This window comes from Triticum aestivum, chromosome 7A (assembly GCF_018294505.1).
Source record: "Triticum aestivum cultivar Chinese Spring chromosome 7A, IWGSC CS RefSeq v2.1, whole genome shotgun sequence".
Lineage (NCBI taxonomy): Eukaryota > Viridiplantae > Streptophyta > Magnoliopsida > Poales > Poaceae > Triticum > Triticum aestivum.
In genome coordinates, this window is record NC_057812.1 from 432,225,809 (window position 1) to 432,240,295 (window position 14,487).

A 14,487-nucleotide genomic window follows, 5' to 3' on the forward strand; every position below is an offset into this window, starting at 1 on the left:
TGGGTACAACCCTTTCGTTCAACCAGGTGAACTAAAATTGAACTGAAATTTCAATAGTCGGTTGAATTGAGGGAAAGGGTACTCCAAGGGTCACAAAATTTCAATAGTCAGTTGAATTGTGGGAAAGGGTACCCCAAGGGTCACAAACTTTCATCTGTATAGACAATGTATAGACAATGCTGACAAACCTTTCCACTTCCAACATGTTCAGAAAAGAGTGCTCTTCAGAAAATTGGATGACCAAGAGAATTCTTGTGTGTATTTCAGGAGAAACAGTAGACCTCAAGAAAGTTTTCCAAGATATGCACTGAGAATCGAGAACTCCCAGTAAAACATGAATAAGATACATGATTTAGCCAATTTCGTTGCTACATCCTTCGATCGATCGAAATGACCATAAGTTTCTTCAATTAGCATATGGAAACCATTGTTTAAACTTCAAACTGCAAAATAAATGTTTCCATACCATCATTATCCTCCTCAACCCCTCAATGGGCGGTCAAAGTTTATTTCAAGCTAGAAAGTGGCGGATGATCATAAGTTTTATTAATGTACCTATAGTTCATACCACCCACTGTTCAAACCTGCAAAAGAAAATATTGTCATTCCATCATATCTTCCTCAACCCCTCAAAAGGGTGGTCAAAGTTTATGCCAAGCTAGAAAATGGCGGCCGAGGGGCATCTAAGAAAATTACAGACCCCGCATAGAACGGATACTATGGCCGCATTATTGTCATCATAGTCCTGACTTTTCAAAACAAGCTGCAGTCCCAAACTGAAGAGGCCATATGTGTTGACAACTAGTTAAACAGAAGAGCCAGACTAAAGAGAGCTTCTCGCAATCTCTAATGCATCTTCAACTGAAGTTGCACTCTTGAGCTTAGCTTTGTCGACAATGGGCTGTGATCTCGCGAGCTTTGGAAGAAGCGAGAATTCCTGAAATATTGCAGAGATGCTGTTAGGAATCCGGAATGGTTCTTATAAATGAAGTCCAGAATTGAAATACAATAGGAATTGCAAGCTCTTTGGTCATGGCAAGATTTCTCTCCAAGACTACAGAATTTTTGTCCTCCCAACTATTTAGCATGATTGTAACTTGCACTGATTAATAAACTCTTTTCACACAAAAGAAGGACATCGCAAGTTTGTTTGTTTTTTTTGTGTGTGTGTGTGTGAATAAGGGTCATGGCAACTTGGCAAGGCATATGTGCTTTCATTTAAAGGCTACTATCTCAGTATTAAGTTCAGGAGAAGTTGCAAGAAGATATTGCCATGTTAAAGGTGTTGTCCGCATTTTATTACCTCTGAGGTTCCACTCTCAAGGAAAACACCCTTCAATCGACTATCTGCAAGATATAACAAGGTAAAAGATTGTCATAAAGAAGTCCAAATGAGAGTAATGATAAATATTGAAAACAACTAATTACCAGAGTCAATCCAGAAGGTAGCAATCTTAGGATCAAAGTTCCCTACTTCAATTGTTTCACCAACTGCGTAGTGAACAAGAGAGGATAGAGATTTTGTGATTATTGATGTTGAATAACAAGGATCAACATTATGAGGTAGAAACTGGAAAGGGGCAACCATACCGTTATCTCCGTAGAATTGCCACCAAATTTTCCTGGAGCTTCCTTCATACTCAAAAACTCGAGAATAGAAATACGGAAGGTAGTCATACCTACATCAGAGATGGCAAATCAAGCACAGCACCAGCAGGTAAACTGATAGATACACCTTATAACCATTAACTTACGCTTTTGCCTGGGATGTTAAGAGTGTTTCTATACAATGTTGTGCAGACTTTCTGGCATGATCCACATGCTCCACTCGAGCTATTCTATCATACATCTGTAGAAAAGCTCACAGAAAGTTATATTCTAGGATCCAACATTTCCTTATTTGAGATAAATGCACAGAAACCTACCTTGAGCGGAAAAGCTGCCACATCTCCAATAGCAAAGATGCTAGGTATACTTGTTCTAAACATGGAATCAACCTACAAAGAAGAACCAACAGATCATCTAAGGATGACAAAAAAATTCAGACAGCAGCACATCTTTTACAAGGAAAATGTAATGACAGGTGACAGGTGACAGCTGAATCACTAAATTGATATCAATAAGGTCTAACTGGAAAAATCATCTAATTTACTTTATGCATTGTTATAATTAATAAATACATCTAATCTTATCACTACTAGAGGTACAAAATGACAAAGCAAGCAGTCCCTTAAACCTTCAAGCAACTAGAGAGGGTAAAACCACAACTTGGTGTCCAATAGAGAACAATAATGACCCATGCTACTAACATACATCATACTGCAGAGTATAGTCAAATCAAATAAGGTTCATTAACTTCTGGATGGAACAAACCTCTATTCCACCAACTTCGATGTTAACTCCCACAGCTTCGAAGGGGCTGACAGATGGTTTTGCTCCTATACCAACAATAACCTGCATTAGAATGTAATGTCAACATAAGAAGATCTCATGATATGAATCCATACGGTTTCAGCAGTTTAAGAATATGTACATAAGAAGATAATATCAAATATAATAAATAGTAGCTGATGCTCCTAGTGATAATATAATAAACTGTATGTAACTTCTGCTGCCTCAGCAGACATTTGATCACGACACACATTATGGGCTAATACTACCATTCACCAAACAGAGGCTGGCGCCAACAATATCCAACCAACCACGACCAGCAGGGTTTCTAAACAGATTAGTTTGTGGACAGCGAGAACAATACTGAGTCTGATTCTTGAGAAATCAAGTTGGTTTCCTAATCAAAGATTTAAAAGACTTCCTCATTCTCCCCCCTCTCTTCCCCTCCACTATTACTGGTTTCCAGAATTTAGGACTTTGCTTGTCAGTCTAGTTTATTAGCTAACCATAAAATGTAGAAGGATAGCACACCTATCATAGACTCTACTTCACTTCTGAGGGATTAGGTTGTCTAGATGCTTTCTACTAACAGGATTTCAAAGATAAGTTGGTTATTATCAAATGCCTTTCAAACATAATATCAAGTGGATCTAAGTGGTCATAATCTTGTCATTAGATAATCTAATATAACGGGTGCTCTTAATAAGGCCAAGACCAACTGTAGGAACTCAAATGCAGGAATCTCGACGATTTTCATGGTTTAGGATTTGGTACTGCAGCATAAGAACGTCTTGAGAAAATAAAGATCATAACTGTATCAGCTTCAACAACAGAACCATCTTTAAGTATAGCTGAAGACACCCTTCCATCAGAGCCAGCATCAAGTTTGTCAATAAGAGCTCCCTGGATACCATAAATATACACATTCAACATGATATAGTATGAAAAATCAAGACAAACAAATGATGTTGACGGACTGGTGGAACTCTGTCACCTTTACGAATTTGACGCCATTTTGCTCATACAGTTCCTCATACTTCTTAGCAAGGGAAGGCGTAAACAATCTTGGCATTATGTGATCTTCTGGGAATATTATCTATATACAAAGCAACTTCAGTTATACAACTGGCACTTGCAATGCATAGAGAATAAAAACATGCTTCGGATATATCAGAACTGAAGAAAATAAGATAGTGCCGTTACAGTTGTGTCAAGATTCCAGCCACAAGCTGCAGCAGCCACCTCCATGCCAATATAGCCCCCACCAATAACAACAATTTTCTTTGCTTTTCCCTACCAAATTAACCCAAATATCAGTTTAGCAGAAAAGTTAAAAAGTGTGAATATACAAAACAAGGAATAATTTTAGATCACTATTGTCATGTCGCACGAGAGAAACCTATTTTAGTACATGAGAAACATCTATCGTTATTTTTGTACTGAGCATACCAATGAAGATACTAGAGAATCAGCATCAGCAACATCACGTATATAGTGAACTCCAGGTAAGTCTCCTCCAATTTTCTCAGGTAGTCTGAAACAAGCATCAATATTACAAGCACGAACAAGCAATGATGAAATTCATGAAAACCATGTGAAATGTGCAAGGCTTCTATATCTACTTGTTCAGTTTACTGCATCATTGCAGAAGCGTGGGAATTTTATTTACCTTGCCTCTTAGGAGCGTAAAGTTATAGCAGGAATTGGTAATCATGGTAACTTGGTAAGGATATTACAATCTGGTTTTCCACATTAAAACCACTGCTAATATATGCATAATGGATAGTGATATACCTTGCAGCTGCACAACCAGTAGAAATGATAAGTGACCCATACTTCAGAATTTTCCCTGATGAAGTTTTCAAGGTCTGTGTTTTGCCATCAAATGCTTCAACTGGATCCTCATACAGCACCTTTCAGAAAGGAGAAATGGTTTCAGACCAAGGGGATTCTTGTATTATTATGGAACACACTAAACAAAACAAAAAAAGATAGTAGCATCAGAAGTTCATAACTACCTCTATGCCATTCTCCTTGTACCATTCGGCAGTCTGCCTCTGGCCACCAGATCCAACACAGGTATGGAATCCCTGCCACAAGAGAAACATCCGAGTTTTAAGGCTGCATGCCTGTATTTGCAGATTTTATCTTGATGCTGAACTATGCAGGACACCAATGTACCATATCAGCTAAAAGAATGCTGATTCATGGATAGCAACAGATGATGACAGCGTAATGTTTACATATTGGAGTAGATTTCACTCAAGTCGGAACAAATGACATGATGATGACTTCACTAAATTTCTGTCCATTATTATGTCAAGAATGCTCAACAGAGAAAGAGGTTAAACAGATTGGTAATCCCAAATCAACAGACTATCACTACTGTCATGGTTCAATGCTACTTCCTGTTGTTAAATTGTCCAAACTCCAGAGTACTTACAGGTAGGCGTGCCGGCTTTTTTTCTGGGGGAAACAGATAGCCTTTGGTCAGTGCCGGTCGCTCGTATGGTGGAACAGCCTGCACCGCAACAAGCACACACCATCAGAAATCAACACACATAGGCTCAAAAGAAAAATGTGGAAGTACTGGTAGTTTCTAGTACATCCATATATTATACTCCCTCCGTTCACTATTATAAGATGTTTTGGATATTTCAATATGGACTACATACAAACTGAAATGAGTGAACAAACACACTAAAACGTGTCTATAAACATCTGAATTCAGAAAAAAGTTGGAACATCTTATACGAGTACTAGTGAACGGAGGGAATAGCAATTACTCCTACAAAACAACAGAACAAAATTATGCGCTGGGCAGGGAATAACAATGAAGAATCCACTTGTGTAATTAATTAACTGATGCGCGATGGGCATTACCTCTTTGGAGACGATGCAGAGGCGGCCGTCGGCCATGCCATGCTCGACGAACGTCCTAGCCGCGTAGCCCGCCGCGTTCCCGCCGCCCACGATCACGTACCTGCAGGCGGTCGATACATGAACCGTAAGTAGGGACGGGCTTGGCAGAGGACAGGGACTGAAGCAGACGGAGTCAGATCAAGAGAGCCTAGCCCAGGGGGGTAAGAGGGAGGGAGCACCCACTCGCGGTTCTGGTTGTCAAAGACGGCGGCCGCGACGGAGCAGTTCCTCCTGCGGGTGGCCGCCGATGCGAGGGCGCCGCCTCCGGCGCCAAGGCGTCGCAGCGCCCAGGACGTCTGCGAGTAGCACCCCGTCCCCGCCGCCGCAGCCGCCGCCGCGGAAGCCATCTGCGCCGCCTTTTGCCGGAGAGCTAGAGCCACCTCCAAGGAAAAAACACACCAACGGGCGGCGAATCAGAACTCAGAAGGGTTTGGGGGGAGCTGCGGGGTCGCGACGAGAACCTGAAGTCATGGCCTCTCCCCACAGGCGGCGCTTATAGGAGAGGGGGCGAGTAGAGGGAATAGTTTAATGGTGGGGGACTCTCAAAGGGACGCTGGCCGTTGCGGCGGGCCAAGGGGCGGGGCGGGGCGGCGACGAGGAACGGGCAGACGGACGGAGTGGGGAGAGAAGACGCTCCACGTGTACTCTCGTTTTGCCAATACGCCCTCCTGTCCTGGGGATGTTTTAATTGCGTGTCATCCCACTTATTAAGCTGGGTCATGTTTGTGTTTTTATATAGCAGAATGGACATTACCACACTTACATCATTCAACTCACAAAATTGTCTTACCTTGTTGAAATAGTACAGTAACAATATATATTGATCATTTAAAAAATGATGCATTTTGGGAACAATGGCCAAAAAAAATTGATGGGACTCTGGAAGAGTTGCATCGTATAAAGAAGGATAACACACACAAAAAAAAGATTACATTCATTCGATAGATAAAACAAGTCCGAAGAATAAGATCATCAGCATATCTCCGGAGCAAAATGTGCGGGTATTTGAGATCCTCGGCACATCATCATGTTAAACTTGTCACGGCAGCTGGACCAAACTATAAGATCATCGGCACATCTTCGAAAGAGGATCTGCAGCCGAGATCCTGTGAAAAATCATGGCATTTCGATGTTTTTGAAATGTTCTAGTGGCAATAGTTATTTTAGATTGCATGTTGTTGTTACAGTTGTTACTCTAGATTTCTTGCATTGATGCGGAAACATCTAGACATAAGCAAGGCCCCGATAATTAGCAATGCCCCTCCTAAACTTGTGTTCTCAAAGCTAGCCAAATGAACATGCAATATTGATTTGGCGTGTAATTCTTTCATATAGCCATGGCCATGGATCAGTAGGCCTAGTTGCAAAGGTGGTGGCATCTGCTGATTTCGTAGAGAGAGCCTTCTCGTCGAGTCTCCCTACACGAAAGTCTCGTACCTGCGAATTCAAGATTGCAATGCTCGATATTGAATGAAGCGGGGCAAGTTTGTTCTAGTTAGAAGTCCTAGGGTGTAAATCATGAACCATAAAAGGAAAGCTAAGAACCGTGGCGACACAATGGTCAATTTTGATCCTCACAAACTATGTTCGCAAGTTGTAGTAACGATCCTTGCTTATCATCATCACCAGTGATGTTGATCATCCACCATCCTGCATGGTTTTGCTTTGCGCCACCTCCGAGCAAATTAAATTTCTCCTGCAATATGCATCTGCGACCAAGAAGCAACCAGGACACAAAAACTGCAATAGTCATTTTGTAGCCTTATTGAGTTTGTGATTCCTTGGGTCAATGCATAGACCCGCCACACAACAATTCATTCTAATTGTTAAAAGATGGTAAATTCCAAAAAAAAAAATCTTTTGGTGTTCTTATAGGAATTGCCACATTTAAGAGATTTTCAACTGTTTTACCCTATTTAACCAAACTTGTCCCGCATTTTACCTTTTTTATTTATAAGCACATTATGTCAAGCCGATCCCACATGTCAACAAGTATACATGTCGCCCCATGTTCATGGTTTTTTTTTCTCCAATGTCAGTTTTTCCGCATGCCAGATCTTGCATCGTGTTCCCTCTCCTACAATACATAGATGACCCAAACCACATCCTTTCCTGCATGGTCAAGTCAGATCCCATCTTCCAGCCTATTAGGAGGCGACGGTTTCTTTACCACTTGAAGGGAGGCCACATTTATGTGTGTAGGCATACATACACATGTGCAACTAATAATACTGCACTGCATATACACGTGTGCATATCTAAGCCGACTTTAAGTAGCTAAGTGATAGTTAGATAGAAGTTTGAATAACGCCAGAACATATACTCCTATCCAGTAGTGCAAATATATTGAATATACAAGTTTTGTAAAATGTGGTAACACGGATGAAAATCTCTTAAATGGGGTAGTTCCTGTCAAAAATGCCAAAAGAGAGGGCAAAAGATGGAATTTAGTCTAAAAATAAACACTTATTAAACTTGTTTGACCTTGACAAGAGAACTACAAGTTGTGTGCTTCTGAGTTAAAGACAAAAGTAGAGTGTAGCTTTTCACTAAACATCATTTTCAGTGGATCTAGAAGTTGAGCACCTACTAGTAGAGTAGTAGTTGCTAATATACTATCGTACATTAAGAAAAAGAACCTACATGGTTCGGTTCATGTGCAGTGTCTCGTCATGATTGGGCCGTGTCATGGCGTCTCCAGAAAAACCACCTCTTCCTAGCACCTACCAGGCTGTATATCATGTTATCCTTTGTTTTCTCACACAGAAGAATACAGAAACCAAATAGTAAACTGTTAGCAGGATGGGAATTAAGTCTGAGGATAATATGAAAAATGAAAATGTGTTCACATCAAGTTCAGTATACTTTTCCTGAATATGTACTGTTGTTTTTTATCATTGAAGCTGTTATTTGATCCCAAAAGTGAACCGAACAAAACCGGACACAGCAGCAGATAACCTAGTTCGGCATTGAGCCAAAAGTGAAGTCTTCTCTGTTGCCTCCTCAACTCTTAACAATACTAATTAGAAAACATGACACAACATGTGCATCAAAACAAATAAACAATGCCACCGTGGGCACAAACTGAACCCTTGACAAACCAAAGCATAAGCCAGGGCACTGAGGGATTCAGGCGTCTCAAATACCATTGAGAGATTGTGTCCAACCTCTAACATCACTGGCCCAATGCCAATAGTATACCGATTACAAAATCTGGATTCATGTCTCCCTGCAAGTATGGCACAAGACACACAGCAGGCAGTGGCACCATTTCACCACAACATGCATTCTCAGTTGGAGCACAGCTAGGATCATCATCTCTTCTCAAAGAAGTGCTCTAGGTTAGACTGCCCACCTTTGCCTACAGCCTTCTGCTGTGCCTTTGGCCACAATGCTGGAGTCCTACTATCCTGCAACAACAGATCCATGCATGGGATTACATTAGATACATACATGCACTTAAGCCGCTTTTGCTGTCCGACAGGGAAGAACCTGAGCTGAGCTTGTTGAACTCACCGCGAACCGGCCATGATTTCTCAGGACTTTCACCTTTCCCCCGCGCCCGTCGTGCCCCACAGATATCAGATTGCCCTTGTTTGTGTTTGCACCTAGATACCCGGGTGCTGCCCTGCCCTTGGACCATTTGCCAATGCCTTTTCTTGCCCCTTCACCGGTACATCCAGGTAGCGTTTGAAAATCATCATCTGATTGTAGAAAAAGGTGGTTGCTAAGTACAGGAGATTGAGTATAAATAACAAGCTATGGATATCCCAAATAGTAAGAAACAACCAAAGGAGGTTCTGCATCAGCAACTTCACAAGAAACTCACCGGAAAGAGAATTTAAATTGTGAAATGTCTGAGGTCCAGTGCCAGAAGCCAGCCTAGTTGCTTGTTTAGAGATGCCACCAATTGTCAGTGATTCTTTCTTACATGTTGAAGTTGTAACATTCGTGCTTCTCAGAACAGGAAGCTCTTGAACGTTTTGCAGTTTGGTCTTCATAAGAAACTCCTGAAATGTTGATTTTCCAGTAGCTGCCGTGTGTTTCAAAAATGATGTTTCTTCTGGTACATAGAAGGAAGGCTCACATCCGAATGCCGTGGGCTCTTCGGTACCACGTTCACAGCGACTGGACTGATTTCGTGTATCCGAAGTGTAATCATTATACCCGAACGGCTTGGCGGGACATTTTATCGTGCCTTTGTCATCCGCATCTAAGTCTATCACATCTGCAATCTTTATTTCAAGGCTGTCTTGTAAGATCGGATCTTTTTTAGCTTCAGGGGTCACCTGGTTCGACTGAACCTTCTCGTTGCATCCATCTTGCATCACATCATCAAGCTTAACCGTTTGATTCCCATATCCAGCACTTGGACTAGAGAAACCATTATTAGCACTGGCCTTCACTGGATTTGTCTGGTTCTGGTCAGCTTTAAATTTCTTTGAAGACCTCAAGTCTCTGATGACATTATTTTCCTTTTCTTCCAGTTCCTTCTGAAGATCAAGTACCTTTGCCTGTTTTTATTTGCAGAGATCAACACCCAAACTAAATATGTAAATTCAGGGAACAGATCTTAAGTTGTTATAAGCATACCCTCAACTTCTTTATCAGCTCCCTGTCCTTCTCAATCCTCTGCTGAGCACGACTTTCTGATCTTCCCAGATGATTGCATTGGACCATCAAGTCTTTGTAGCTCCTGAAAGAAAAATGCATTACCAAGTGTCCAAAGCATGAAATCCATGCTATACAAAGTGAAATCGTACGCTACAAGAGTAACTTTTTGAAAGAAGAAAAAATCACCAAGTTAAATAAGAATATCATTTGTGACAATCAAAGCATTCATTTAAGAAAGAAAAGGACTCTTTGTCTAATTTGTATGGAAATGATTCCAGAATGGCACATCATGTCGCCTGCTAAAGTGCTAATTCATTTGATACTAGTATCATCATTGGACATCAGAGCATAGAAACTGTCTCAAGTCATAACTCCAACTTCATAGCTGAAATACTGACTATAATTTAGGTTGAGGTCATTACACTTCCTTCAACGATCCAAAGTTCACCAACTCGACATCATAAGGTAAAGCAAAATCAATATTTAGTTTTACATAAACTATTACTACTCTTTAACAGTTATTGAAGTGGATGACGAGGTCCCATTGTTCAGTGTAAAACATGTTTAGGCAGTTACCCCCAAACTAGTATGGATACCCAACATGAACGACATGTTTCGACATGAGGAAATGATGGAGAATTATACTTGTTGCGGAGAGCAAGTGATCTCTTCAGGACGTCAACAGCATTCTCAAGGTTGCCATGGTTACCCAAAATCAATATTCAGTTTTACATAAACTATTACTACTCTTTAACAGTTATTGAAGTGGATGACGAGGTCCCATTGTTCAGTGTAAAACATGTTTAGGCAGTTACCCCCAAACTAGTATGGATACCCAACATGAACGACATGTTTCAACATGAGGAAATGATGGAGAATTATACTTGTTGCGGAGAGCAAGTGATCTCTTCAGGACGTCAACAGCATTCTCAAGGTTGCCATGGTTACCCAATGAAGCCAACTTTAGGATCTCTTCTTCCTGAAGGTTCGTGTCAGTCGACCTAAGAACAAGATATTAAGACAGATGCATTTCACTCATCAAACACAGATATTTGTGCACACTTCAGATTGAACAAGCATACAGCTTCAGGGCCGCAAGCTCCTTCGCCAACGCAAGGCTCCTCTCCTGCAACCTCACGCACTCTGACGTCTTCCTCGACAACTCCTACCATGATTTACCAACACGATTCAGTAACCCATAGCCAGACGCAGAAAAGGGAGAATAGATCTCGCCACCTGAACAATGAACTTACTTACCTCTGTTTTCGCATTGAGCAGCCGCTGCACAGACTCTTTCTCCTTCCTAGCCGACTCCCGCATCGTCTCCGCGGTCGCCGCCTGCTCCTTCCACCTGACGATCTGAACCAAGAACCACCAAGAAACCATTAGCGATCCACACAAAAGAACCAGCCCAATAAGAGATCCGACCGATGCGGTAGCAGCACTAGCCTCGGCGTTGAGCTTCTGGATCCCATCGCGCTGCTCCTCGAGCACCTTGCCAAGGGACGACGCCTTCTGCTCCAGCCGGGCAACCTCTTCGGCGAGCGCCTCCGGGTCGGCGTCCTGCGACGAGGAGGGGGGCGCCTGCGTGGGGCACGCGCCGGTGGACTGGAAGAAGAGGCGAGTCGGGGGGTGAGAGGCGCCGCAGGCCTGCTTGCAGATGGGGCACTTACCCTTCTTCTTGCCGCCCGCGCTCGGGCAGTACTCCAGCCATTGCTCTACGCTGCAACAACACGCGGGAAGCCTCTCTGTTAGCCGGCCATCGCGAGGACAGAACGGGAGAAGATAACGGATTGGGAGGGAAGGGAGGGGCGGACCAGAGGGCGTGGAAGACGTGGCCGCAGGAGGGGAGGCAGTAGATGTGCTGGTCGGAGAGCGGGCGGAGGTCCTCGTAGCAGATGGTGCAGACCGGCCATGCGGCGGCGGTCATGACGACGGCGGCGGCGGCGGCGGCATCCAGAGGGGGGAGGGCTCCTCTTCTTGTGGTTGGATTTGGAGGAGGGAAACGAACAGGTTTCGCGGGAGTTTTCGAAGCGCACAAGAGACCTCGTGGCGGGAACAATTTTCTCCCGCTCTGATATTACTCTTTACTTATTATACTTCAAATTCTTAATTAAATCCGGGGTTAGTGAAATAGTAATTGTTTTCGTGATTTTTTAGTTTTTTGTAATCTAAGCCGTTCAAAATGTTTAATCTAGTTTCGTAATTATACATCCAATAGTTGTGGGCCAATATTATACGCTCAGCTAACTTTTTTTTCAAGAGAAACTTCCACTATTCATGCAGTCCATAAAACACTGGAGGTAATAAAAATTACAACCAGATTCAGGGACCACCTAGCAACGACTACAAGTACTGAAGCGAGCCGAAGGAGCACCGTCGTCATCGCCATCCCTCGCTGGATCCAGACAGACTTTATTGTGATAGACAGTTGAGAAATCATTGCGTTAAGATCCTAAAGAACCAGCGCACCACAGCAGTAACCATCGCCGATGAAGAGAGTAGTGGATCGGAAAGATTAAACTTGTAACCACGCGGACGAAGATGAACACAAATTGGATCCCAATAGATCCATCAAAGACCAGCATCGACTGAATCCCTCAAAATCCGACGGAGACACACCTCCACGTGTCCTCCGACACGCTATTCCACCGTCGGGACGGGAATTAGACGTGTGAGACATTATTTCTACCCAGGGACATCGCCACCGTCACACAGCACCAACCAAGACATTGAACCAAACAAAAAACGAGAACGTGGTCCCTCCCGTCAGCGGGGGGCCGAGATCCTCCGTACCTCCGATGGCGCGGATCTAAAGCGGCGCCAACGGAAGGAGGAACAAGACTTTTCTTGAGATTCTCTCAACTAACTACTTCTATACTTTTTCGCTTTTGAATATACTGTCGGCGTCCTGTGAATGGGGGTCCCCAGACCTGCCTGCCTGTGGCCCATGGCGCGGCTCCATCGGCGGTCATGTACGGTCCATCTTCACCAGCAAACACTCAAGACCCTCGTGAGGGGCCAAGCCTCGCGAGGCGAACGACGCAATACCTCCTTGGGGGCGGCCTCACCAGGCTGGCTCGCGAGGGGCGGAGAGATCAAGGCAAGAGGCACCTCGCGAGGTTCCTGTGACGCAAGCCATGACGACCAAGGCCAGCGGGCGCCAGCGCGCGCAGTGTCCTCATTTCCTCTTTGGTGTTAAAGAGGCAAGCGCATGCGCGGAGTCCGGAGGCCTCAAGCAAAGATTTCCATATTGATGCAACGAGACCAAGACCAACAGGACGGCAGGACGTAGGTCACCATGGAGCCCAGGACGGCGTCACCACTAGAACCTTTGGCAGGCGAAGACCATCTTTTGTCAGGATAGCTTGTACTAGTTGTCCCCTTCAAACTGGCCGTTGTAGGATCCCTTTCCGCCTAATATTTGGGAGAGTATCCGGGCCTCTATAAATAGGACTAGCCACCACCTTCGAAGAGGGCCGGTCCTCTACCGCATCAACTCACCAAGCACAAGAGCACCTCTCCTCAGGAGGCTGTTCTTTCCTTGTAACTGTTCATCCTCAGCCCAAGAGGCAATCCACCACACCACACTGGAGTAGGGTATTACACCACATCGGTGGCCCGAACCAGTATAAATCTTATGTCCCTTTGTTCTTCGGGTTCGACGCGCTAAGCCTAAAGATTGCGGTGAGAGTGTGGGCTAGAGGGAGGAGAGATCTTCGTGCGCACCCCAGTGTTCGAATCTCAAGGGTTTTGCTGGAACCCAAAATCCAACATTTGGCGCGCCAGGTAGGGGTGCGCCGAAGCTCCACCTCTCCGCTTGCTTCGTCCAACTTCATGGCGGACACTGAAGGAAATATGCCCTAGAGGCAATAATAAAGTTGTTATTTATATTTCCTTATATCATGATAAATGTTTATTATTCATGCTAGAGTTGTATTAACCGGAAACTTAGTACATGTGTGAATGCCTAGACAAACAGAGTGTCACTAGTTTGCCTCTACTTGACTAGCTCGTTGAATCAATGATGGTTATGTTCCCAACCATAGACATGAGTTGTCATTTGATTAACGGGATCACATCATTAGAGAATGATGTGATTGACTTGACCCATCCGTTAGCTTAGCATGATGATCATTTAGTTTGTTGTTATTGCTTTCTTCATGACTTATACATGTTCCTATGACTATGAGATTATGCAACTCCCGAATAGCGGAGGAACACTTTGTATGCTACCAAACGTCACAACGTAACTGGGTGATTACAAAGGTGCTCTACGGGTGTCTCCGATGGTACTTGTTGAGTTGGCATAGATCGAGATTAGGATTTGTCACTCCGATTGTCGGAGAGGTATCTCTGGGCCCTCTAGGTAATGCACATCACTATAAGCCTTGCAAGCAATGTGACTAATGAGTTAGTTATGGGATGATGCACTACGGAACGAGTAAAGAGACTTGCCGGTAACGAGATTGAACTAGGTATTGAGATACCGACGATCGAATCTCGGGCAAGTAACATACCGATGACAAAGGGAACAACGCATGTTATTGTGCGGTTTGA

The 14,487-nt window shown here is 43.6% G+C and overlaps 2 protein-coding genes across 4 annotated transcripts; both read right to left on the bottom strand.

Moving 5' to 3' along the window:
- Positions 1-237: 237 nt before the first annotated feature.
- On the bottom strand, positions 238-6,002 carry LOC123147394 (monodehydroascorbate reductase 5, chlorplastic). Of its 3 annotated transcripts, XR_006473180.1 has the most exons (19): positions 5,775-6,002; positions 5,497-5,683; positions 5,275-5,374; positions 4,835-4,912; positions 4,410-4,481; positions 4,186-4,304; positions 3,841-3,925; positions 3,595-3,684; positions 3,386-3,487; positions 3,205-3,294; positions 2,374-2,454; positions 1,926-1,997; positions 1,755-1,849; positions 1,591-1,679; positions 1,429-1,491; positions 1,304-1,347; positions 701-937; positions 556-584; positions 238-443 (listed from the first exon to the last, which is right to left on the bottom strand). XR_006473180.1 is itself a non-coding variant. In XM_044566630.1 (17 exons), exons 1-17 carry the CDS (start codon positions 5,782-5,784, stop codon positions 824-826), a joined length of 1,491 nt encoding a protein of 496 aa, XP_044422565.1. In that variant the 5' UTR covers positions 5,785-6,002; the 3' UTR covers positions 578-823. The 3 variants fall into 3 exon arrangements, 1 of the variants encoding a protein (XP_044422565.1); XR_006473179.1 differs by lacking the exon at positions 238-443 and having other exon boundaries at positions 472-584; XM_044566630.1 differs by lacking the exon at positions 238-443 and having other exon boundaries at positions 578-937.
- Positions 6,003-8,122: 2,120 nt separating this feature from the next.
- LOC123147393 (E3 ubiquitin-protein ligase TRAIP) lies at positions 8,123-11,963 on the bottom strand. Its single transcript, XM_044566629.1, has 9 exons — positions 11,745-11,963; positions 11,377-11,650; positions 11,185-11,286; positions 11,010-11,092; positions 10,812-10,928; positions 9,907-10,009; positions 9,143-9,827; positions 8,830-9,017; positions 8,123-8,723 (listed from the first exon to the last, which is right to left on the bottom strand). The coding sequence occupies exons 1-9, from the start codon at positions 11,855-11,857 to the stop codon at positions 8,628-8,630; spliced, it is 1,761 nt and encodes a 586-aa protein (XP_044422564.1). The 5' UTR covers positions 11,858-11,963; the 3' UTR covers positions 8,123-8,627.
- Positions 11,964-14,487: the final 2,524 nt, after the last annotated feature.